This window comes from Lithobates pipiens, unplaced genomic scaffold (genome assembly GCF_037356315.1).
Source record: "Lithobates pipiens isolate NorthernLeopardFrog02 unplaced genomic scaffold, aLitPip1_a1.2 Scaffold_27, whole genome shotgun sequence".
NCBI classification, from domain to species: Eukaryota; Metazoa; Chordata; class Amphibia; order Anura; family Ranidae; genus Lithobates; species Lithobates pipiens.
The window spans coordinates 137,711,197-137,738,902 of NW_027507788.1; the positions used below are offsets into that span (position 1 = coordinate 137,711,197).

At 44.0% G+C, this 27,706-nt stretch overlaps 1 protein-coding gene across 2 annotated transcripts in view; it reads left to right on the forward strand.

Moving 5' to 3' along the window:
• TTYH1 (tweety family member 1) overlaps positions 1–27,706 on the forward strand; it is a 279,501-nt gene that overhangs the window by 69,558 nt on the left and 182,237 nt on the right. For both annotated transcript variants that reach the window (XM_077457547.1, XM_077457548.1), the window contains exon 2: positions 17,583–17,755. In XM_077457547.1, the coding sequence (XP_077313673.1) occupies positions 17,583–17,755 (173 nt within the window). The remainder of the gene's footprint in view (positions 1–17,582; positions 17,756–27,706) is intronic.

The window sequence follows — 27,706 nt, forward strand, 5'->3', positions numbered from 1 at the left end:
TGCAGGCATTTGTTTGATCAAGCAAAAATGGATGGGATTTATTCCCCATTAATTCCCCCTTTACGTTGGAGTCTCCATTAGATTCCCCTTACATGAGGGACCTAATCAGAGCTCCCCTTACATCGCAAGCCCCATTAGAGCCCTCCTCACTTCAGGGTCCCCATCAGAGTCTCTCTTACATCAGAATCTATCTTAGGAGTCCCCCCTTGCACTAGGGTCCCCATTAAAACCTCTCTCACATTAGAGTCCCCCTTACATCAGAATCCATCTTAGGAGCCCCGCTTACATCAGAATCACCATCAAAACCCCCCTCACGGGGACGTGGCCACAGCATAAGCATGTGAGGACGCTTGTTAGAGGAGCTCGGTGAACCCACCGCATATATCGCATCCACAGCAGCTCTCCTGGGGGCATTTCAGCACTGAACCATGCCATCCAGACGGCGGACATCCCCACAGCCTCAATGGACCTCCTGGAACTGATCTGGATCCCTAGATCAGTATTTTTCGGAGCCTCCCCGTGCTGCAGCAGGGACTTCCAAGATGGCGCTGATTGGTAAATGGCAGGCTCCTATCCCCTCACTACAGCTCCCATCTCCCTCACTCCTTAACCCCCCTTCTCACCCTCCAGCTCAGTCAACCCAATACCTCCCTCAGTGGTGGGAGATGACATGGGAGACAAAGATTTGCGGGGTTCTTATTCTCTACCTCCCCACTAAAGCTGATTTGGAGCTATTTGCCCACAGGGTTGAGAAGGCCTTTAGGCAGGACATTGAGGCATTGCAGGCTGATACAGTGCACATTGGGGGTAGAGTGGAGGATTTGGAGTCACAATGGGAAGTGGTTACACCTGCCCTGCAAGCACTTCATGAATGCTGCAAGACCCAGGACCAATGGATTAACTCTTTAATAGATCGGATGGATGACTTTGAGAATAGAAGTCGCAGAGTTTTCATCCGCATTAGAGGCATGCCAGAAGCTACTGGCCCCAGGGATATAGTTTCTTCCCTGCAAGGCCTTTTCAAACAGATTCTCGGCCATGAAGCACCTGATCATATAGAAATAGGCAGCACTCATAGAGCACTCTGTCCACCCTCAGATGACCCAGACAAGTCAAGGAATATCATCTGCAAGCTACACAAATATTCTGCAAGCTACACAAATATTCTGACGTGAAACGGATAAGGTTTCTCGTCAGAGGTGTCAGCCACGTAGACTTTGACGGAGCAAAGTTGACCCTTTTCCTGGATCTTTCCAGATGCACCTTAATGCAACACCATGCCCTCAAGCCACTACTCAAGGGCCTTCAGGATGCAAAGTCGGTCTACAGATGGGGTTTCCCTTTAAATTTGTCAGTGACCAAAGATGGCAAGAAGTCACCTTGCGCAGTAAAGATAGGCTACCGCAGTTCCTGCAGCACTTGGGCTTACCCTTCATTGATGTTCTAGACTGGAGGTCCTTACCAGAGATTGCACTCTCTGCATGCCCACAGCCTTGGCGCCCTGCACGTTGTAGGGGACGGAACAGGCATAGGTCTAGAGATGATACCCCCTGGGCTGTATTGCACTCTCTTCAACATTCCCCCCTCAGAGGAGGTCCTAAAGGAGGTCCTGAAGGACCTATTTGAACTGAATGTCTATCCTGATATTGTTTCCCTTCACAGGGACTCCTCTGGGTTCTATTTCGATTTTTACTACTGCTGTGCTTATCTGGTTTTGCACATCTTTAATGCTGCTGTAATCTCGCACCTGGTGCTGGGCCACTTCTCCCACATAAGTCAACTCCTAAGAGTTATGCCCCATATTTGGGACCCCACGCTGCTCGCTGACCTTCACTCTATTTTTGGCCAGATGGCTGAGTGGAGATTACTGACTAGCAGTGGTTGGATACTTTTGGGTGCCCTTACGGCAAAGTTCCCCTTGAATGTATTGAATGTCTTGATGGTTCTTTGTTTTCTAGGTTTTTATGTTTGGCTTGGGATCATCTAATAAACGCAATAAGTTGTGGCTTGAAACCAAACGGGCACAGATTCTTTTATTACAGGAGACACACTTTTGCACTGACTCGGTCCTCCGCCTTCCCACCCACGTGTATAATCAATGATTTTTCAGAAACTCACCACGATCTAGGTCGAGTGGAGTAGCTATAGCCATACATAAACAATGACCCTTTGTCCTGGTGGACCAACTTACTGACTCAATGGTAGATAAGTTTTAATTAAATTTTTCTAGGCTGAAAATTCACTTTTGCAACTGAGTACGCGTCAAACACTCAACAGCTCACCTTCCTAGACTCCTTCTTAGACACCCTCTCCAATTTTAGAGAGGGTCAACTGATCTTGGGGGGGAGATTTCAATGTCAGCCCAGACCACCGGATGGACAAATCTGCAGGGCATTCTACCAACTCTTTCTGAATACCATACTAGCTCATTATGAAATACTGACCTTAGATTGAAGTCCCCGAAGCAGTCCCAGTACACAGCTCTGGCCAGCAACATCAATCCCAGAGTTACTTCCGGGTATCGTGGGCTTCCGGCGCTGTGATTGCCGTCACTCCCACAAATGCACGTGGGAGCTGCTGGTAGCAGCACACTAGCTAAAGCAACGGCACGAACGTGCTGTTGCTTCAGTGAGCACATGTCAATGACGTCGGCACATGCTGATACAGGGGATATCTCCCAAACCGTGCAGGTCTAAGAGAGTTCCGGGGAAGCTACAGATAAGCCTTATTATAGGCTTACCTGTATCAAAAAGTGGATTGTAAGGGTTTACAACCACTTTAAATGATTCAGATAATCAAACAAATTGTAATATTACACAAGATAACCCGAGTAAATCCAAGATGCAGTTTTTAAATTATAACTTCATTCATTAAGGAAAAAAAGCTGTTCAAACCTGCCTGGCCCTATGTGAAAAAGTAATTGCCCCCTCCCATGCTAAATCATGAATGAACTGTAATTAACCACAATTTTTTGGAAAGCTGAGTTAAATTTCCCCTGCCACACCTAGGTCTGATTAATGCCAGACCTGTTGAATCAAGAAATCACATAAATAGAAGTTGTCTGACAAAGTGAAGCACACTAAGGCCGCGTACACACGGGCGGACTGTCTGTCCAACTTAGTCCGCTGAAACACATTTCAGCGGACAGTCCGCTTGTGTGTGGGCTTCAGCGGACTTTTTCAGCGGACTGTCTGGCGGACTAAGTCTTTCGGAATTTCCGTAATATTGTCCGTCCAACTTTGGTTTCAGCGGACAGTCCGCTCGTGAGTAGGCAAGTTGGACGGACTAAGTATGGCGCATGCTCAGAAAGGATTTACACGGCCGAAGGTTGCATTGCAGTGTATTGGACGTCGTATTTCTAGTCCCGTCGTACGTGCTGTACACGTCATCGCGCAAGCTTTCAACGGACTGTCTGTTCATCGTGTGTGGTCAAGTCCGTTCATTCAAAAGTAGGACGGACTGTCTGTCGGATTGTCTGACGGACTTAGTTGGCCAGACAGTCCGCCCGTGTGTACGCGGCTTTACAGATCATAAAAAGCCACACATCATGCCATAATCTAAAAAAAGAAACAAGCATGTATCGGTGTAGGAAGGGTTTCAAAGCCATTTCTAAGGCTTTGGAACTCCAGTGAACCCCAGGGAGAGCCATTATCCACAAATAGAGATAACTTGGAACAGTGGTGAACCTTCCCAGGAGTGGCCGGTCTACAAAAATTACTCAAGCATGATGGCGACTCATCCAGGAGATCATAAAAGAACTGCAGGCCTCGCTTGCCTCAGGTAACAATAAGAAAGAGACTGGGCAAAAATGGCATCCATGGGAGAGTTCCAAGGCCAAAGCCACAGCTGACCAAAAAGAACACAAAGGCTCATCTCACATTTACCAAAAAACATCTTGATTATCCTCAAGACTTTTAGGCAAGGTATGTGTCCTGTTACATCTGGCATAAAATGAATACAGCATTTCATAACAAGAACATCACATCAACATTCAGACATGGTGGTAGTGGTATGAAGGTCTGGGGCTGCTTTGCAGCTTCAGGACCTGGACGAATTACCATAATCAATGGAACCATGAATACTGAGCTCTACCAGAAAATCCTAAAGGAAAAGTCCGGCCATCAGTTTGTGACCTCAAGCTCAAGTGCACTTGGGTTTTGCAGCAGGACAGTGATCCAAAACACAACAGCAAGTCCACCTCCAAATGTTTCAAACAAAGCAAAATTTAGGTTTTGCAGTAGCCTAGTCAAAGCCCGGACTTAAATCCAATTGAGATCCGGTTTCATGACCTTACACAGGCTGTTCATGTTGGAAAACCCTCCAATGTGGCTGAATTAAAACAATTCTGCAAAGAAGAGTGGGCCAAATTGCTCCACAGCAATGTGAAAGACTCAGTTATCGAAAACACTTGATTGCAGTTGTTACCGCCAAGGGTGGCACAAACAGTTATTAGGTTTAGGGGCAATTACTTTTCACATAACGCCAGGCAAGTTTGGACAGCTTTTTTGCCTTAATAAATGAAATCATCATTTAAAAACTGCATTTTGTATTTACTCGAGTTATCTTTGTGTAATCATAGAATTTGTTTGATGATCTGAGTCATTTAAGTGTGACAAATATGCAAAAAAATAAAAAATCAGAAAGGGGGCAAATACTTTTTCACAGCATTGTATATGGTTTTCATTCAGTAAAGTCCATTTGTTCCAAAATCAAATATTCCAATGTGCTCCAAAATCAAATAATCGAATGTGTTTCAAAAGCAAATGTCCCGAGTGTTCCAAAAGCTAATGTTAAAAGAAAATGAAATTTTGCAGTACAACATACTTTCGAAAGGTATTCCTCAAGCCATCACTGAAATCTGCCAGTGCTGCCTTCTTGAAAGAATGGGTTGATTTGCTCAAGGCAAATACTCTTTTCAAATGAAGTTGCACTCTGCAAGGGAATTTTCCCCAGAGCTTAGTGAATGAGGTGAAGATTCAGTTTGCATAGAATATCCAATCAAGTGCAAGGGAAATAACAAAAAAAATAAAATAACATTTTTGATTACACATGATTGGATGATGGAAGCCAGCAGAGATTAACCTCATTCACTAAGCTCTGAGGATAATTCCCTTGCATAGTGCAACTGCACTCGAAACATGAACAGTCTGTCTTCCTTAGTAAATCAACCCCAATAGATCAGTTGAGTTTACCATGCATTGTATTGCTTTCATTTATCTGTATAAGTCAGTGGATTGCAATGTGAGTGTATACTTTTGAATCTGAAACCAGTTTACATTAAACCTTATCCTGTTGCCTGGCACCACCTCATGTGATGGAGAAATACAAAGTCAGGCCACCCCGAACAAGTCTTTGGTATGCTGGGAATATTTCCTTTTCTTCAGACCTAAGCAGACATCCTCTCTTTACTTGATCTGGCCATTTGCTATGTAAGTTTCATCTGGTTCCTAAAGAACCAGTTGAAATTCTCTTTATGGGTGGCCCTGTTGGTTCCCTCCCACCATCCAGTCAGTTGGGTATCCTAACAATAAGCACAGTAGGAGATTGGTTCATCAACACTGTATAGCATGGATGAATGAGACTGTTATATTTTTTCATACAGCCCTCAGGTTGTCCAGCTTTACAGAATCCTAGGGCTTAAAAAAATATTAGTCAGTTTATGTAATGTCCTCTAATATGTTAAATTATATAAACTGGGTCTCCAATAATGTGCTGTCTGAGACTCTATAGGTTGATTTACTAAAGGTAAATAGGCTGTTTTGTTGTAAGGAAAGTTGCCCTTTGCAATGGAATTTGCCTTTTGCAATGGAATTTGCCTCAGAGCTCAATAACGTTTCTCTTTGCAAATAATAGCCAAATACATGCAAGGAAAATAAAAAAAAAACATAATTTTTTCATGCACATGGTTGGATGATGGAAGTCAGTGGAGCTTCACCTTATTATTAAGCTCTGGGGCAAATTCCTTTACAAAGTGTATTATCTTTTGCAACGTAGACAGCCTATTTGCCTTAGTAAAGCAACCCCAATTAGTTAAAAGTGCTTTGGTGGGCCCTTTTAGATCCTTACTAAAAGGACCTTGGCATTCCTGCCCTATAGGTGTATATCTTGGGAAACTCTGTGAATAGTTTAAGCAGCTCTAAGCTGGTTTTCTGGACTCTCAGGGCATGACCTAATTCATTCCATATACCACACAGGAAAGATAACATGCATATAATCATGTTCAGCTATCACATCTTGATGGAGATGAAAGTGATTGCTATTGTGGTCATTAATACTGGGCGTTCTTTTGAGACTGTTCAGGATCAAAATTGACAGATGCCATTCAAATCTGAAACAATTCTTCTGCTTACAATAAATTACAGCTACAATTTTAATAGCTTTGTTATAGTCAATGGTGTCTACATCATGGCTTTACCTGGAGGCATTTTGGATTTAAAATAAAAAGCAGTCATGTAGCAGCATCCTCTAACGATAAAAGTGGAATATGTATAATTAGCAAGGAGAGATCACTTGGAAAAAAAGAGCCCTTGGGTTCAGTGATTATCATCTGCTTTCCACAATGCAGTGATGACCTAGTTTTCCAGCAGACAGCTTTGATACACTATCCCAGATTGCCATTTTCTATGCTGTAGTTTCCAAACACATCTCCTATTTACATTCAGAATTATGATTATGACTATTATGGGTGATTTAGAGGCTGACCTCCATCTATACTTCCTTTAGTACCAAGTATCAAATTAAACAACTTGCCAAGTATGAGTCATAAACAAAATGAACTTATTTTCAGCACAGTTTTTATGTAGCAATGGACATAGTATATTATGGGTATCTGCTAAATAACTCTAACATAATGTCTAAGATGATGTACTTTTTTAAAGTAGCATCCCATATGGTATTAAACCTGTTGGTCACGTTCGTTTTTGCACTGGAGAAATCGGTCTCCAGCCTTGAATTTAGTTGAACAGAGTATGGTCTACCAGTGAGATCCTGCCCCAGCACACACATCACATCCCATTCTCCGTGGCAATAGTGGAATGGCCCCCAATACACTATACAGATTTTACACTGGCAAAATATGTGGTTATTTATCTCTCACCTTAAGGCCGGTGTAACAACATATTCGGCGACCTATCGCAGTTTACTACGGAAGTGACGTTCCATCGCAGCCATCTTGCTATACCCCACACTTGTCCACAGTAAGGATACACTACAAATTCAACATCTAAGCAGTCAGATGGAGTCCTAAGTACTGTATTTCACTATAGAAACTCACTTTACTGTTGTAAATACGTCTAAAATGCAGAACTCCGGTGGGTGTAACAACATGTCCACTTTCCCCCTTCTTAGTGTATCCTTACTGTGGACGATTGTGGGGTGTAGCAAGATGTCTTGGTATGCTAATACCTTAAGAGTTCCCTTTACTGGAACTAAGGAGCCAAGCCCAACCCTTGAAGAACAACTCCACACCTTAATCCCCCCTCCACCATTTTGGACCACTTCAAAAAGCAAGGTCCATAACGACATGGGATAAATTAGAGCAGAGACTGCGAGTCAGGCCTTCTCTTCCAACATCAGTGTCTGACCTCATAAATGCGCTTCTAGAAGAATGGTCAAACATTCCCATAGACACACTCCTAAATCTTGTGGACAGCCTTCCCAGAAGAGTTGAAGCTGTTATAGCTGCAAAGCATGGGCCAACTCAATATTAAACCCTAGGGACTAAGAATGCCAATAAAATTTACATGCGTGTAAAGGCAGACGCCCCAATACTTTTTGGAATATAAAGTATATAGTTAATAAGAGAGATACCTCCAAATAAATGCTGCAGTACAGTCCACTAGCAGGGGCCCCTGAGGATGACCATGTTGTGACATTCGTCTTGGTGTTGGAGACTTGAAGACAAGATCTGCAATGATGAGAAGACCCTCCAGCCAATGCCCAACTAGCTTGCAATGTAGCTTTACATCAACAGAAACCGTGGTGTGGCACTGGAACTATCTACTCTGCGCTTAGTCTCTAGTAGTGTCTAATCTGTCATGCAACCAGACTAACTACCAGAAGTAGCTGTTGGATGCCTAACCTGGCTCTAGCCTATGCTTGTTATTGAGCCCTGAACTAAAATGTGCTATATAATCCCAGACCAGAAAGGACAGGGTTAACCAAAATAACAGGAGTTGCATATAAACTCTATTGCAATAAACAGGTTTCCCTACTAATATTCTGAAAGGGGACCAATACACATATACAGTAGCACAGACCTAGCTATCTGGCATTGTGCATGTGAGATAATAACATTAGGATAAAGATCATCTGTCACAAGGATTTAGATACACTCCCAAGAAGCTATAGGCAGCAGCAGTTATACTGCTAGAACATAGGAATACTTACGTAACAGTCTCTGCTTCTTGACTGGGTAAAATATAACAACAGCAGCAACAGCTCCTGTGTGTGTAAGGTCATTGTCTCAAGTGTTGGAGGTTGCTAAATTATCCCACAAATTTTAAAGTAGTTCTAATATAAAAGTAGGCTCATGCCGCGTACACACGATCAAACTATCCGGACAATCCGCCCGTGTCTGGGCTCCGGCTGACTTTTTTTTACCCAAAAATCCGGCGGACTTAGAAAGTAGTTTTGACTCAAAATTTGTCCGTCGGACTCGCAGTCCGGTGGACAATACGGTCGTGTGTGTGCTAGTCCTCCGTACTTTTGAAATGAACAGACTTTTCCCACACGGAGAAAAGTGCATTCATTTTCAGTGCGGCTCCAGGTAGCCGGGACTAGCGAAGGAAGTTAATGTCGCCGCCTTCGGCAGCGAGATTGGCAGGTCACTAGCCCCCGTCACCTGGTATGGACTTAAAGGGGAAGCCCTAAGCCAAATAAACGGAGTGGGGGTCCCCCCTAGGTCCATATCAGAACCTTATCCGAGCACGCAACCCGGCTGGTTAGGAAAGGGGGTGGGGATGAGCGAGCGCCCCTCCTCCTGAGACGCACCAGGCTGCGTGCCCTCAACAAGGGGGGGTGCTTTGGGGAAGGGGGGCTGTGCGGCCCCACCACCCCAAAGCACCTTGTCCCCATGTTGATGAGGACAAGGGCCTCTTACCGGCAACCCTGGCCATTGGTTGTTGGGGTCAGCAACCTCTGGGACTGTGACATCATAATGGGCGGGGACATCACCCGGCGATGTCCCTATATAAGTCGCCACACGCCGCGTTCCTGTCATTGCAGCCAGAGACAGCGACGAGTCAACATCTCAAGAAGAGAAGAACAGAAGGCGGCGAAGATAGCGGCGAAGACAGCGGCGACAGAAGACCGGGCCACGCCAGTAAAAGAGCTGGAAGAAGGAGCGGAGGCCCGGCAAGAAGAACCGAAGAGGGGAACAAGACCCCCGAAGTTGGAAGAAGACCCCCGGGCAGCAGCGAAGAAAAAAGCCGGGCTCCTCCACTAGTAAAAGAGCTAGCAGAAGATAGCGGAGGAGTCTGGCGAGAAGACCCCCAAGACAGAAGAAGACCCCTGGAGCTCTGCAATTATTTTTAACCCTTGTGTGTTGTGTTATATTTACATTTTTTTCACAGGTGAATGGATAGGGGTACATTGTACCCCATACTCATTCACATAGGGTGGGGGGCCGGTATCCGGGAGCCCCCTTTTTAAAGGGGGCTCCCAGATTCCGATAAGCCTCCCGCCTGCAGACCCCGACAACCAACGGCCAGGGTTGTCGGGAAGAGGCCCTTGTCTTCATCAACATGGGGACAAGGTGCTTTGGGGTGGGGAGGCCGCGTGCCCCTCCTTCCCCAAGGCACGCCCCCATGTTGAGGGCACGGGGCCTGGTATGGCTCAGGAGGGGGGGCGCTCGCTCGTCCCCACCCCCTTTCCCGACTGACCGGGTTGCGTGCTCGGATAAGGGTCTGATATGGACCTAGGGGGGACCCCCATGCCGTTTTTTCGGTGTAGGGCTTCCCCTTTAAGTCTATACCAGGTGACGGGGTGAGCGACGTGTCAATCTCACCGCCGAAGGAGGCGACATTGACTTCCTTCACTAGTCCTGGCTACCTGGAGCCGCGCTCAAAATTAATGGACTTTCCTCCGTGTGTGGGCAAGTCCGTTCATTTCAAAAGTACGGCCGATAGTCCGCCGGACCTAGTCCACCGGAAAAGTCCCATGTGTGGGCAGGTCCGCTCGTTCGGTCAGTCCGCCGGATAGTCTGTGGCCACCAGACTAAGTCCGCCGGATAGTCTGATCGTGTGTACGCGGCATCAGACATACAAATCATTCTGATCTATATTCTGTGTGTAAAGAAAAACACACATAAGTGGTTTCTTTGAACTAAGGTTTTTGTGTTTCTATGAGAACAGGTCATATGTGTGCACTGCATAGTTTTTAAGTCCAGGTTCTAGTTAACCATTCCCTTTTAGCAACTTTCACTCCTGAGCACAATTTGCCACACCCACTATTTGCCAAGATCAATTACACACACAGCTTCTTCTCAGTGTGCCCAAGGGTTATCTGCCCCTCTTACAATCCTAACAACCCTCTAATATGTACATTGATCCCTCAGTGACCCGGTTTTGACAGACCCAAGATTCTGTGCTGTAACCAAACTCCAGATTATGTACATTTAAAGTGATTGTAAAGTCTTGTTTTTTTTTAAATAGCAAACATGTTATACTTACCTCCTCTTTGCAGTTGGTTTTGCACAGAGCAGCCCTGATCCTCCTCTTCGCTGCTCCAGGCCCCTCCATCCTGTCGAGTGGCCCCACAGCCAACAGCTTGCTACGGGGGCACCCAAGCCATGGTCCATTCAGACATGGAGCCTGACCCGGCCCTGCCCCCTCTCTCCCCTGATTGGCTAACTGACTTTCATTGACAGCCGCGGGAGCTAATGGCGCTACTGTGTCTCTGCCATTCGGGAGGAGAGTCCCGGGCGGTTAAGACACTCTTGGACGGGCTGGAGAAGAGGTGCTAGGTAGGCTACTACACACAGAAGGTATAGAATGCATTAAGATAAAAAACCTTCTGCCTTTACAATGCCTTTAACCCTCAGTGACCAGTCAGGACTTTGAATGAATCCTTATTTGTAAGTCTCTAGTATATGTGTATTAAAGATGAACTCCTGAGAAGGTATGGTCTGGCAATGGAGAGGCGAGGTCACTGGATATCAGACCTCTCCATTAGCAGTTTTAGCATTTAAAACCTTTCAAATTAATCACACAGGCAGACTCAATTACAGGTATCCTCAATGGACTTCAGGAAAAAAAATGTTTGGAATGCTTGGAATTTGACCAGGTCTATCGAGTCACGGGAAGGTAAAATTGCCCCCATCCCCAATAACAACAATTGAAGAAATGTTCAATATCAAGCCCATTTTTTATCATCTCCCTTGAAGATCCTGACATCCGGATTCTACCTGACTTATCATGGTTGGCTACTAAAACTTCTTCTGGAGAAGTTTCAAAGCAACATGGCTACATATAAGCAGGAATACCTCTTTATCTGACCATTCAAAAAGACCATTTTTGCTCTCCCCTTACCTTCTCAGTTGCCAATGCTGTTTTGGTTCCTCAACTGTGAGGATATCCCCTTTCCTGACTGGCTGACTACGACCAAAATACAGGGATCTGCAGATTCCCCTAATACCTCCCCCTTGACTGTGGAGGCAACTCTGCTCACGTTCAAGAATCTGACCCAAGGATTCAGCCTTTATTACTATAGACACCACCAAGACTCGAGCCCAACAAATTTGACACAGTACAGCAACCTTAGACAGGACCTGGAACCTTGTTAATGCAGTAAAAATTCTATATTTAAACTATTACATTAACTAAAGTTTTTGGAACTGAACCAGCTCTACTGGGCAGTAATTGATATACATAATACAATCAGAACCCTAGACCTGATCACATACCGTCTGTTTCCATTATGAAAGTGGCCCATACAACCGAACCATACCACACCATTCAGGTTCCTGCTTCAGATGTGGGGCATATAGAAAATGGTACGGTACTGTTAGAATGGAGCTACTGGCATCACACAATACATTCCACTGATTGGCAGACAGAAAAAATGTCATTGCTCACGTCAAAGGCATTTTTTTGAAACCCTGTATGGCCCCTGGTGGTCTGACTTGCAGTGGAAACACTCACCTGAATAGGCCGGACCATTCTAACCATTCCAAAACTGTACCGACCCGAACCGTTCCGCTCAGTGGATACAAGGTATTAGAGACCATTCTGTTGCTCCTAAAAACCATACCTGGAGAAGATCTTCAACTGAGTGGAATGGGAATACATGGACCTGACTTTTTAGCATTTATCTACCCATATAATAACGTGAATCAGAGCTCTTTACTTTTTACCCATGGCAGCGATTAAGGTTAATGGCATCCTTTTGCATGGCTTCACTATCACTAACTACACTCGTCATGCACACTTCTTCTCCCCATTTATTGATATTCTCACTCTTGAACCTTTTCTTAAGATGATAACATCCAACCCAGACATGATCTTGGGCAATACTTCCCACAAAATAGTGGCCTATACCAACGATTTACTATTTTACTTGATTTAGCCTCATATAACTTCCTGTGCTTTTCAGGGAACTTCAGACTTCCACTCTCTTTGTTCCTTTAGAATACATTAACAAAATTCAAAAGCTTTTAACTCATTACTGCCAGTAGAACTCGTCTGTTGGTTGAGTTAATAGAGTAAAGTTAGGAAGTGTGGATGCAGATAGTAGGTATTGTCTAAGATCATGACTGGGAATTAGTAATCGGTATGTTATGCTCCATAATTTTTCTCTCTCAGAAATGAACCAGTATCTCAGTTGAGTTAAGACTGAGGCTTTTTTATAAGAGTCTCTGATATCAGGTACTCCCATGCCTCCTGCTGATTTAAGCTTCATTAGCATGGATTTGGTGCAACTAGATTTAGTGTCAAGCCACAAGTGATTGTTATATACATTTTGCGAGAAATAAATATATACCACAAAAGTACATAGAAGAGCCGGCACCAATGGAAATTCAGTCTTCAATTTTATTGTTGTCGTATGACCATGATAATAAACATGCAAACACATTTTGGGAAGCAGGCCTTGTTTACAGCACAACAGTAAATATATACACATTACTGGAAAAATATATTGCATGTGATGATGTTAAGGACCCACATTCCACACATTCCGGGGTAGAAGTTAAAGTAGGACTATAGGCAAATCTTTTTTTTACATTTTGGATAGAGCATCAACTGTGTCCCATTGCAGAGATTTTCCTTTTACTTCCCATCCCACAGCTAAACAGGAAGTGAGAGGAACTCCATACAATTTAAGGAATTCCTTGGGGCTCCCCAGGTCGCTAGAACAAGTGTCCCCATTGGAAGATTTCCCCTCCCAAATCTGAGATTTTCTTTTATTTTCAATTTCAATGGTAAATGGGACAACAAATGAAGAAGGTGGATCTCCTTAATGGGGGCACAGACAGCAATTAAAACTGACAAACATTTTAATCCCTCTGCATTCTTACCAAACTTATAAAAAACATTTGCCTTTAAGTATTCTTTAAGAAGACTGGAGCTGCAGCAGGCCTGAGCAATTTTTATTGTATTCAGATATAGCATCCATAGTGCCCATTTACTCAACATGCTCCTTTTCCTACAACTCCCTGGGTTCCTGGACATGCCCAGGAAAGGTACATTTCTCTGCTTTCCTACCTCAGCAGCTCGAAGAGACCACATCTGATGTGGGAGGTGAGAGGTCCTCCATTGTCTTAACCAGAGTGTGGGCAGTCGTGCCAAAGCCTAATAACATGCAGTTTTTTATGAATGTTTCAGCTACTGTGGGAGGGGAGACCTCTGAATGTTAACAGAGTACTGAAGTTCCAATGTGATGGCACTTTGTCCTTGTAGGGCTTTATATTCTTCCAGCTGGTTTCCTGTGTTACCAGAGCTATTGGCTGTGTTATGAAGGTATCAAAACAGCATATACATAAATGGATGCAAGCGATGTCTGCAAAGGAGTCCACCAAACGCGTTTCGACTACAGAGTCGTCATCTGGGGACTCCGTAGTCGAAACGCGTTGGATAGACTCCTTTGCAGACATCGCTTGCATCCATTTATGTATATGCTGTTGATGTTGGATTTCTATCTTTATGGCACTATGTATGATATCACTACCCCATCTCTTACTGGATAACAACGAGTCTTTGCCAAATTGATGTTGCAGTGTGAGCTGAATCTGTGGGTTACTTATACTTATTGGGTTTAACTCCATCCATAAGCCTACATGACTTGGGGGGCATACGCCTAGCTAAGTCCAAGCCTTCCGGTAAACCTCCTCCAGTTTCACGGTGGTGGTGGTGTTGCATGTATGAAGAGTACACCGTGGAAGTTTTTACACAATTTGGCACCAGATTTCATTTTTTGGGACTATTTCAGCACCTGCACTTTTTAAGAAAAAGCTGTGAATGATTATATTTGTTTTTTCACTTAACCACTACAATACAGGGCACTTTCGCCCCCTTCCTTCCCAGCCCAATTTTCAGCTTTCAGCGCTCTCGCAATTTCAATGACAATTGCGCGGTCATGCTAAACTGTACCCAAATGAAATTTTTATCATTTTATTCACACAAATAGAGCTTTATTTTGGTGGTATTTATTCACGGCTCCGTTTTTTATTTTTTACGATATAAGCGCAAAAAAAGCGGAAATTTTGAAAAAAAATATTTTCTTTTTTCTATTTTAAAAGAAATCCAATAAAATCTAATTTTGTCATAAATTTAAGCCAAAATGTATTCTGCTACATGTTTTTGGTAAAAAAAATTCCGTTAAGTGTATAATAATTGGTTTGTGTGATCACGGACATATGTACGCAAATGATCATGTACATATGTGTGCAGGTGATCACGTACATATGTGTGCAGATAATTATTAGGACATGTGATTTTAGTGGGACATATGTTTTATTATTTGGGGACATGTCTTTTTATTATTTGGGGACATGTGTGTTTTGGGGACATGTGTGGGGACATGTGTGTTTTGGGGACATGTGTGTTTACACTGTGTGGTGATGAGTGTTTACACTAGACTAGTGATCAGTGAGTAAAAAGCTGTAAAAACAGCTCATACTCACTGATCACCAGCCGACTGCAGCGATCTGCTCTCCTCTCCTCTCCTTAGTGACGACTTCCATGTGAGAGGAGAGCCGATTGCCTAGCAACCGGCTGTTTGTTTAGATCACATGACGGCTGTGATTGGACACGGCCGTCATGTGATCAGGAGGGCTAATCACAGAGCCCTCCTGCCGATCCGAGATACGCCGTGTCCGGGTGACATGAACGTGTCGGGATCGCGGCGCTGCGCGGGCACACGCGTGCAATCCCCCTCCTTCTGAAGGACATTCCTGAACGTCCAGTCAGAAGGAGGTGGCTCTCACCCGGCCGTATATGTACATTGACCGGGTGGCAAGTAGTTAATAATGTTTGATTTTAATTTCTCTGTTCACGTAGCACAAGTGAACGTGTTTTCCATTTATATGCTTTGAGATATATATATATGTTGGCACATATATTTAGAATTTGATACTTTGGCATAGCGCTACACATATATTTTTCCTTTTTTTATGCTTTTGTCTAGAAGCTGTGTTGGCGGCTTGATCAAAGTTCCTGTCACAGCGCAGTTTACACAGATTAAGATTTTCACGCACACAGAAGTGAATGGCGTTAAACTGGCAGTAAGGCAATCAAATAGACGGTGTTCAACCGTCACTACTCTGATGCTATCTGAACTTTCCCTACTCTAGCTATACACTAATGTAAAGATTACTGACACAGTCTCACTACACTACACTGAAACTATCTGAGCTGTCCCTACTCAACACTAATGTATGTATGAATAACACGGTCTAAGTACACTACAGTAAAACTATCTGTGTTGTCCCTACTTTAGCTGCACACTATGCAAAGCTGAACGATGGTCCTCCTCACTACATTCACACTATCCCTAGACACTAAACTGATATTCTACATGGAGAATTGAAGCAAAATATCACACTTTCTAACTAATAGCACTGAACAGAGCCTGGTTCTATCGCTGTCCGTGATGAAATCACGCTGAAAATGGCTGCCATTGAAAGAACACTTTTATACTGAGGGGTGGGAATGAGCCATGATTGAATAAAGTCATGATGACAGTGTCCAATCATGACTCTGACATTGCTCTGTGCCCTGTTTTGCTGAAACTTTTACTGCTTCAGCCAAGCAGGCTTTGCAAGGCACTGTTCAGCACTGCAGTGCATTGTGATCGGTTTTGGGGGGGGGGGGGGGGGCGAACAAAGGGTCAAACAACCTGTTTGCTTGGATGTTCCTTGAACATCCGAAGAACAAAAGTTCGACCCGAACTTATGCTCAGGCCGGACCGCTCACCCCAAGCTTATGCTCGGGCCGAACCGTTCACCAATCCCTAATGAAGAGTCCTTTTTTGTGCAAGTTACAGTCACACTCTGCCTGATTCATATGGCCAGTTACCCATGCTGTTACGTGGCTGCTCTTGGGATTTTCAAATCTCTCCCAGGCAGCTAGCCAGGTAGGCCATTCTGCTATTTTCTGGTTTAGCTTTACTGGTTTCTGGATTTATATTTTAAAGTAGGTGTAAAGCACTGATATGCTGTCAACTAACTGGGGTGGTGGTGGTGCAGAGGGAGTTTGCAACAATGCTTGGACACATGACATTTGCTGACAACAGGGAGACTACTCAATGGCTGAGCATTGTCACCCTAACAAAGGGATCACAGAAGAAAATCCACAATTGGAAGAATCTCCAGTTAAAACATAGCAAATGAACAACCCAAAATTAAATAACTATGTCAAATGTGAAAATGCAAGATACATGAGATATTAAGGTTAGGATACAGAAAAAGCACTCTAGTTGCAATGGGAAACTAGAGCAGTGCTTTCTTTAAATATTAATTCCACCGAAAAATGCTTTAGCCCTAGGGCTTATAATATGCCTTAGATATTTCAAGAATGAGACCCTCCCTCTACACAATTCCCAGGTCTCTTTCTGTCCTCTTTAAGTTTTTGGCTGTCCCTGCTACTTTTATGTGTTCCAGCTACTCTGTTTGTATCCTCCATAGTATAAAATAAAAAGGCAAATCATCAGGGAAAGTGGAACCTCTCATAATGGCCAAAGCAGGTGTGTAGACCCAAGAATTAAAGCAAACAGATTTATCAGAGTCTCCGATATAAAAAAAAAATGAAGATAGTGTAGCCCTCCAGCTTCCTACAGTCAGTAGGCAGTCTTCAAAGATCTGTAGTATCTAGTTAGGCAGCACTTTCTATGCTTACGTTACATTCAGTACTGCCTGTTCAGACTAGAGTAACATGCATTCAATGCTCTGTGCAAGCTTTGCCACAAAAAAGATCCTGTAGTTCCTGTCTACAGAATAACTGAAAATGTTTCCTTTGTTGCAGCACATATGCACTTCTAATGTCTGATGAATTTGAACTTCCACCTTGGGCAGAAAATTCTGGGTGGAGCTCAGTTGTCAACCTTTGTGTTGAGTATCCTAATGGGTTTTCCTTTGTGTTTCCCTTTAGGCTCTTCTTTTCTTAGCTGGCATTGCTGGACTTTGCCTGGCCATCAGCCTTGTCTTAATCTGCGTGTATTTAATACGATTTTGCTGCTGCAGTTCTCAGGAAGAGGAAGACTCGAAGAACAGTCGTGTTTGCTGTATCACCTGGAGCTGTGTAGCAGCCATAATTATATGCTGGTGAGTATGGCATTGTTCATCAAAATAGGTGTTTTTTTCCATATCTGCATTGGAATGCAGCTTACATAGTATGGAATACATCATCATTACATAATTTATAATAAAACTGCGGATTACCAAGTTGGGCTGCATATACTGTACCTGTTAAAAGTTATAGGGAAACTATAATGGTTTTTGGTTTTGATGCTGACTCATTGTCCACTGGGTAGAATGGGATAGAAAGCCAACAAAGGTTACTGTATTACTAAACCTTTAAAAAAATAATTAATTTGTCTAGCTAAGCTGCATAGTAGTGATTTATGAAAAACTGGCTGAACATAATTGCATATTACTTTGTAAGAACATACCATTCCTGTTTTTCAAAGTTCAGCAGGGTAATGCCTTGTTTTGATATATTCAGGTCATTTTTTCATTTGTTGAGTTTTGTTCTCTAGTTCACATTAGGGGAAGTCAATTTAAAACAATATATCCTGACAACATTTTGAAAATAAAACTGTGTATTAAACTTGTAATGTAAATTATTAACTTTTTTTTTTATTATTCATTGGGACATGTAAAGCAAATGTGCTGTCAATAAGAATATAGTAATAGGGTGTGACAATACAACATCCTTTCATTCATACTGGTTGACGAGCTCCGGGATGCGTGCTTGGTACAGAGGAAACTTGTTGTTCAGTGTCCTCTGGGACTAGACCTAGTATGGGTCCCAGGGACCAAAGGCTTTGTAGAGACTTGGAAGAGATGAAGTTTCCAATTCTGGGTCAAAGATTTGCCTGTAGCCCGCACACTAAATGGGTTCTACCCAGGAGTAAGGAGGTCTCTATCCAGGGGGCAGAGTGGAAACCAGTTTCCAGTTTAAGTAGAGGTGCATGTGTCTACAAAGAGTTTTGAGTTCTGTCTAGAGGATAGAGACAAGGGTCTAAGTCTGAAAACCCTGCCCAATGTGTCTGCAAAGTGAAAATCAGGAGGCTGAAGTCTTTGTTTATGGCAGACAGATGCTGAACAAACCCTAAATGGGTAAAACTTTTTGCGTTCCTGTGAACTGTTATTTTAATAAAAGTGTGCATGAAAGCCCTAAAACAAAATTTTTTGCCAATTTGGTGTCCTTCAAGCACTGTATTTCATCTAATTCCCTACACAAGCTATATGTAATAATAAGGTTACAGTGTAACAGGCAACCAGATGCAGGTGTGTAAAACATACTCAAGCTTTTGTTACAAAGTTTCTAACAGTGATTATATTGTACTTAAACTGTTGCTTGTTATACTCAATGTGGAACCCAAGGAGTTAATCATCTGTGTTGTGTAGAAAGGCTGTGTGATCCTGTCTTCTCTTAACCTCTCCTTCTTCTACAATCCTCAATCCATCCCCTGATAGAACAAAGGATAGGGGACAAGCTTCACATGCTCAGATTGGAGTGTATTGCTAGAAAGTTTTTTTCTTGGAAGAGTGCATGTGATCAGCACAGGACCAATCAGTACTGTCCAGACAGGGGGCCAGGGGTCCTGCAGCCTGATAGAACAGTCAGAGCAGAGTGAATAATCCTCCTACAAGCTTTAATCAGACACTGATAGCAGGATTGTTTTTAAGGCAGGGCAACAGGAGCAGCTGTCCTGGGCCCCATCATTGTTGTGGGGTCCAAAGCAGCTGACTCATACTAGCCAACTATCCCAGTTTAAATTCCCCTGTCCCTTGAAGTTTTAGTCCCGTGCTATGTCCCGATGTCACAGTGTGAAATTATGTTACTAATGCTGCCCAGCTCTGCCTTATTTTCATTACAAGTGACTCACCTGCAGACCCTGTGTTTACATGTAAATAACCTGCATTGATATGTAAATAGTGGCAGCATTAAAATGTAAATAGCTGTGGACCAAGGGCATTGATATGAAAATAGAGACGGCATTCATATGTATATCATGTCCCCTGAGGTCATATTCACCATCACTTCTGCTGAATTCTGCCCACTGGGGAGAAAAAGGGTCATGCTGGAAAGTCTTGCCTGCAACTGTGGTCATTAAGCCTAACATCATCCTGTTCTGCAAAGGTAAGCAAATTGGAGGTGGAACCCTTTTTCAAAATAACATGGTGCCACAACACCCTGAATTTTGGTGCATGTAAATATGCACATCTCTGCAGATGCGTGAGGGTGTCATTAACAATTAATGGCACTGCTGTGTATCTGCTAAAGGGCAGCATGTTTCTGTGATGTCAGGAAAGCGATTCTGCATGCGTTTCCGACACACACAAATGTGAACGCAGGCTAAATGTCTCAGTTACATTGGTGATCTTGGTGTAATATTATCATTACATTGGGGCTTGGTGTACAATCTTTTCATTCACACTAGTGGCCAGTGTTATCGTGAGTGTGATAACACCAAATTTAACACACCTGTTCCCCATTCACACCTGAGACCTTGAAACACTAATGAGTCACATGACACCAGGGAGGGAAAATGGCTAATTGGGCCAAATTTGGACATTTTCACTTTAGACATTAATAGCTGTGTGTTGAGTTATTTTGAGGGGACAGCAAATTTACACTTTTATGCCCTGTACACACAGTCAGACTTTCCGACGGAAAATGTGCGATCGGGTCGTGTTTTCGGAAAATCCGATGGTGTGTGGGCTCCATCTGACTTTTTCTGTCGGAATTTCCGACACACAAAGTTTGATACCAAGATCTAAAATTTTCCGATCGTGTGTAGACAATTCCGACGGACAAAGTGCCACGCATGCTCAGAATAAATTACGAGTCGAAAGCTATTGGCTACTGCCCTCTTTATAGTCCCGTCGTACGTGATTTACGTCACCTGGTTCTGAACAATCGGATTTTCCGACAACTTTGTGCGACCGTGTGTATGCAACACAAGTTTTGGCCAACATCCGTCGGAAAAAATCAGACGGATTTTGTCATCGGAATGTCCGACCGTGTGTACAGAGCATAATATGAGCTGTACACTCACTACTTTACATTGTAGCAAAAAATTACTTCAGTGTTGTCACATGAAAAGATAGAATAAAATATTTCCTAAAATATGAGGGGTGTACTTACTTTTCTGAGATACTGTATTTATCTACAGAATATAGCAAAATAAAAGCCCGGATGCTAAGAAGAACCGGCTACTCATTAGTAAAAATTGGAAGCTTTTCCACATGTTACCACCCTGACAAGTAGAGCTTGACTTGCATGGTCTCACTCTCATGGTCTTACTGTATCTAGTAATGTAGCATCCAAAGTCCTGTCAGGTTTGCTTTGTGGTTCTGGATGATTTTTGCTTCGTGCTCCCTTGGCATCACAGCAATGACTAGAACAGCTCATCATAAGCTACCTAGAACAGCGTACAGCACTTCATTGCAATCCCATCCGGCACCGAGGAGATTAAGTGTATCAGCTCTAAAGGATAAATCCTGCTGCAGAGCATTTACATCACAATATGCATTAGGGGAAGTGTGGAATAAAGTCTTTAGGTTGTGATCAATCACACCAACAATGTTATTTATGTTTGACAAGTCACACTTAGAGCACACCTGATTAATTAGGAGAGATGCTATGTGAGAGTAGACATTCTGACCGTGTGTAGGCTCCATCGGACATTTTCTATCGGAATTTCAGCCACACAAAATTTGAGATCCGGATCTCAAATTTTCTGACAACAAAATCCGTTGTCAGAAATTCGGACACACAAAGTTCTACGCATACTCGGAATCAAGCAGAAGAGTCGCGCTGGCTATTGAGCTTCAATTTTCTCGGCTCGTCGTACGTCACCACGTTCTTGACGTTCGGAATTTTCGACAACATTGTGTGTATGCAAGACAAGTTTGAGCCAACATCCGTCTGAAAAAATCCCATGGACTTTGTTGGCGGAATGTCCGACCGTGTGTACGCGGCATTAGTCTGTAGGATTCAATATTGAGTTGGCCCACCCTTTGCAGCTATAACAGCTTCAACTCTTCTGGGAAGGCTGTCTGCAAGGTGTAGGAATGTGAGTATGGGAATATTTGATGATTGTTCCAGAAGCGCATTTGTGAGGTCAGGCACTGATGTTGGATGAGAAGGCCTGACTCACAGTCTCCGCTCTAATTCATCCCAAAGGTGTTTTATCGGGTTGAGGTCAGGCCAGTCAAGTTCCTCCACCCCAAACTCGCTCATCCATGTCTTGTACACTGGTGCGCAGTCATTTTGGAACAGGAAAGGGCCATCCCCAAACTGTATTCACAATGTTGGGAGCATGAAGTTGTCCAAAATGTCTTGGTATCTTCTTAAGAGTTTCCTTCACTGGAACTAAGAGGCCAAGCCCAACCCCTGAAAAACAACCCCACACGATAATCCCCCTCCACTAAGTGATTTGGACCAGTGCACAAAGCAAGATTCATAAAGACATGGATGAGCGAGTTTGGGGTGAAGGAACTTGACTGGCCTGCACACTGCTGACCTCAAACCGGTAGAACACTTTTGGGATGAATTAGAGCAGAAAAGTGTATTTTTTTATCAGAATATCAGTGAATATATGCACTGTGGCTCACATTTAAAGGATGGTGTGAAAAACTGATTTGAGTTGTGAGAAATACACTTGTTGACTAGAATCAAAAATGCTAAGATTGAGGAGGTCCAGAGAAGAAATCTAGAAACAGCTTCCCAAATAGTATCCTTTTTAATTGGTACTTCACAAAAAGGATCCAATGCATTTTATGGGTATTGTGCACTAGAGATGGACGAACTTCCGAGGGGATGTTTTGCGAACGCGAACTGCGAACACGGCCAAAAGTTTGCGAACCGTAAAGTTTGTGGCGGGCCCCATTGACTTCAATGGCAGGCGAACCTTAAAAACCTACAGGTCATATTTTCAGCCACAAAATACTTACCCACCACATGGCCACTGACATTGTGTGCCAGCTGTTTTGGACCCGGACTAGAAAAGCCCGATATCTTGTTTCTGTCCCCCTGGCCAAATTAATCCTTACTATAAAGTGTGCACACTTGAAGTCAAACACTGACACACACGTAGTTCATTATTCAGATACTTCTGCTTTTTTATTTCCTGGACCCCGGCTAATATACATGTGAGCCGGATATCTCACTATCAAATCAAGAATTAGATAAAAGATAGTGTGTACAAACCACAAATTATACATATTCATTATTGTGACGAAGTATAAACTTTTTAGCTGGGTTATGTCTAAAAAAGGAATCGTTTTCAGCCCCTTCTTACTCTTGGGTGTAGTCTCATGTTGTCGAAAACAGGCGCAGTCTCCTTTTTGACGTTGCTCTTTTTTTTAATCCTTGCAGTTTCTTTTCACATGAAGGGAGAAGCTGGCAGACATCTTAATTATGATTAAATGAGTATTATTAAGGTTGATAACTGATAATGAAACATAAGCACTTATATCTATAAGAGTACCCGAAATAGGCATTTCACTTATAACACTCATGATCACATCCATTACAGTATCCTCAAAGGTAGGCTATGGCTACCATGTCCCCTATTGTTCGCATATGGGGCCTCAGGGGGTTAGAGTTAGATGCAAACTGGGAACCTGTCCAGTCTGGATTGTTGAACATGTCTTTTAGTTGGAAAGGTTTTCTATCGCTGTAATACCCACTTCCCCACCATATACCGAAAACATAGGTCCCGCTGTCTCCTGGGCTGGGGATTTCAACGGTCAGTCTAAACTCCTTTTCAGCATACCGTCCTTGTTGTTTGTTAATTGTCATTCTGTCTAGAAGTGATTTTCCATTCTTGTCTTTCCTATTTTTAGCGGTTTCGGGGTCGTTTCCCTATTTTGTATCTCCAGTGTTCCAACCCACTGCTCCCCAATAATCACAGTTGTCACCCCAGTAAGTGTCGGTGACACACACATACAAGGTTCCCGAATCCAGTCCTATGTCTCTGATTGAATAGTCTGTGCCCAGTATCCTACCATAAGGGGATATGAATGTAGCAACACGTGTGTTAGATGAGTTATACCAGAATTGAGTCATACCATCTTTTTGTTTTATGGCCAACTCTTGGGCCTGAGCATAAATCACAATAAAAAGGATAAACAGGATCATGGCTTGGTCCCCTCAGCCTCTCCTTCTTTGGGCGCGGGGACTTTCTTGCAATGGGAGGCGTGTATCCACGAGTTCTTTTTGGTCACTTTTACTGATGTGGAGGTTTTCAGAAGGACTTGGAAAGGACCATCGTATCTGGGTTCAAGGGTGTGTTTCCTCACGAACTTCTTCACCAATACCCAATCTCCGGGGTTTAACCTGTGCGATCCCGTGTCTAATTCAGGATCTGGGATAGAGGAAAACACTTGCACATGGATACGGGTTAATTCTCGAGATAAAACAGTCACATAATCAGTTAATACATCAGATTGTAGTTGCAATTGTTGTGGAAAATAACAACCCAGTCTGGGGGCTGAACTAAACAATATCTCATAGGGTGACAAACCATGATTTCACCTTGGGGTGTACCTGACACTGAACAGGGCAATGGGTAGGCTGTCTGGCCAACTCATTCCTGTTTCCTGAGACACTGAGGCCGTGAAAGCTGGCCCCTGATCACTCTCTATAACCTCTGGGACGCCATATCTGCACACTATTTTGGACAAGAGTCTTTTTGCGGTAGTCTTGGCGGTCACCCAGAAAACATGCAAATGACCGTTAAAGCGTAGTCATATCGGCCGCTTTCTTGGCATCTGGACGTGGTCGATCTGTATCCGCTGGAAGGGGTATTGGGCCTTTGTTGATTAAGGCATTCATCAGAGTTTTCGACAGATGAGAGGCACCATGGGCCCATTGTACCACTGCAGGGAACATTGTCTGCGGTAGGCAGGTCTCTTGTTCAACTCCATGATTCCTTCAACTTCCGTGGCTCCTTTCTTGATCCACACATCCTTTTCTTCTTTGTCTCTTTGTCAGCTGCCTCCTGTTGTTCCTTGAGGTAAGTTCTGCTCACAGGAGGGTTTTGCAGAGTCATGACCGTTTGCGCTGTCTCTTCGAGATCATCTATTGGATTGTCTAGGATGGGTGCTGCATTCACTCTGCTGACCACTTCTCGCGTCCCATCTGCTGCTGGCTTTGCGGCAGTATCTGCCAGGTGATTGCCTCGTGCTTCTCGGGAAACCATTTTGCTGTGCGCTTTTACTTTAAGTATGGCTACTTGTGTTGGGAGAAGTAAGGCATCTATCAAGTTCTTGATAGCTGTGCTGTGTTTCACAGGTGTTCCTGCAGCTGTCAGGAACCCTCTGATTTTCCAGATGATCCCAAAATCGCAGGCCACTCCCAGAGCATACCTCGAGTCTGTGTAAATGTTGGCTCACTTGCCTTCTCTTGTCAGGTCAGGGTTCTCAAGGGCCTTTTCACTGACTGTCGGTAGGTGTGATGTCTCCATCTTCATCACTTCAAAGCAGTCATGAGCAGTTTGGTGAGGATCATCTTCAAAAAAGGTTCACCCCTCGAGAATGGGAAGCAGAGTGGATGTATGAAGTGAATCTGGGATCGACAACTACAAGCATTCTTTTTTTTCAGGACTCAGGAGCGCATGAAGGCAATGGAGGAGAGGAAAGGTCAGGGTAGGCTATGAAGAGGGTGCAGGAGATGATCACCAGCACCGTGATAGAGAGCATTGACACCAGCACCGTGATAGAGAGCACTGACACCAGCACTGTGATATAGAGCACTGACGCCAGCACCGTGATATAAAGCACTGACACCAGCACCATGATATAGAGCACTGACACCAGCACCGAGATATAGAGCACTGACAGCAGCACCGTGATAGAGTGCACTGACACCAGCACGTGATATAGAGCACTGACACCAGCACCGAGATATTGAGCACTGACACCAGCACCGTGATAGAGAGAACTGACACCAGCACTGTGATAGAGAGCACTGACACCAGCACTGTGATATAGAGCACTGACACCAGCTCCGTGATATAGAGCACTGACACCAGCACTGAGATAGAGAAAGAAAAAAAAGAGAACTGCGATAAAAAAAGCATTATTTTTTTATCTCTGAAATTTTGACAATTCAGGACTCAGGAGCGCATGAAGGCAATGGAGGAGAGGAAAGGTCAGGGTAGGCTATGAATAGGGTGCAGGAGATGATCACCAGCACCGTGATAGAGAGCACTGACACCAGCACTGTGATAGAGAGCACTGACACCAGCACCGTGATATAGAGCACTGACACCAGCTCCGTGATATAGAGCACTGACAGCAGCACAGTGATAGAGTGCACTGACACCAGCACGTGATATAGAGCACTGACACCAGCACCGAGATATTGAGCACTGACACCAGCACCGAGATAGAGAGCACTGACACCAGCACTGTGATAGAGTGCACTGCCAACAGCACCGTGATATAGAGCACTGACACCAGCACCGAGATATAGAGCACTGACACCAGCACCGTGATAGAGTGCACTGACACCAGCAGGTGATATAGAGCACTGACACCAGCACCGAGATATAGAGCACTGACACCAGCACCGTGATAGAGAGCACTGACACCAGCACTGTGATAGAGAGCACTGACACCAGCACTGTGATATAGAGCACTGACACCAGCTCCGTGATATAGAGCACTGGCACCAGCACCCAGATAGAGAGCACTGACACCAGCACCGTGATAGAGTGCACTGACACCAGCACTGTGATATAGAGCACTGACACGAGCACCGTGATATAGAGCACTGACACCAGCACCAAGATATAGAGCACTAACACCAGCACCGTGATATAGCAGAATAGGGCAGCAGTTAGCAGCAGTGCACCACAACCCTATACATTGTACACCTATACCAGTCCTTACAAGGACCTTTGTGGACCTAGTAGCTAGTGATTTGCTGACTGTCCCTCAGTCCCTACACTGATAAAAGACTGCTTCAGAAACCACCGGTAATCTGCAGCACAGCCCTGCACCAGCACCCTATATATTGTACACCTATACCAGTCCTTAAAAGGACCTTTGTGGACCTAGTAGCTAGTGATTTGCAGACTGTCCTTCAGTCCCTACACTGATAAAAGACTGCTGCTGAAACCAGCAGTAATCTGCAGCACAGCCCTGCACCAGCACCCTATATATTGTACACCTATACCAGTCCTTAAAAGGACCTTTGTGGACCTAGTAGCTAGTGATTTGCAGACTGTCCCTCAGTCCCTACACTGATAAAAGACAGCTGCAGAAACTAGCAGTAATCTGCAGCACAGCAATGCACCAGCACCCTATATATTGTACACCTATACCAGTCCTTAAAAGGACCTTTGTGGACCTAAAGGTAATAGCTAGCTAGTGATTAAACTGACTGTCCCTGCTGCACACAGGGTCCTGTCCCTACACTGACAAAAGACAGCTGCAATCACCAGCACAGCAGTGCACTGAACCCTATATACTGTACTACACCTATACCAGTCCTTAAAAGGACTTTTGTGGACCTAATAGCTAGTGATTTGTGTCACTACAGTCTCTCCCTGCTGCACACAGTGTCCTGTCCCTATACTGACAAAGGACAGCTGCAATCACCAGCACAGCAGTGCACTGAACCCTATATACCGTATATACTGTACTACACCTATATCAGTCCTTAAAAGGACTTTTGTGGACCTAATAGCTAGCGATTTGTGTCACTACAGTCTGTCCCTGCTCCACACAGCAACCTCTCCCTATACTGACATAAGACAGAATGTAAAATGGCCGCCAGATCAGGTCTATTTATAAGGTAGGGGGTATGTCCAATTATCCATGTGCTGAAATGTCTCAATTGGCTGTCCTGTACCCCATGATAGATGTGTCAGCATGGGTCAAAGTTCTTTCACACTGTAAACACATATGTCCACCGGGCGAACAGCAGCAATAGTCCGCCGGTTTGGCGAATCGCGAACACGCAAAATTTGCCACAAACCGACCGCCGGGCGAACAGTTCGGCCATCCCTATTGTGCACTCCTTCCTGTCTA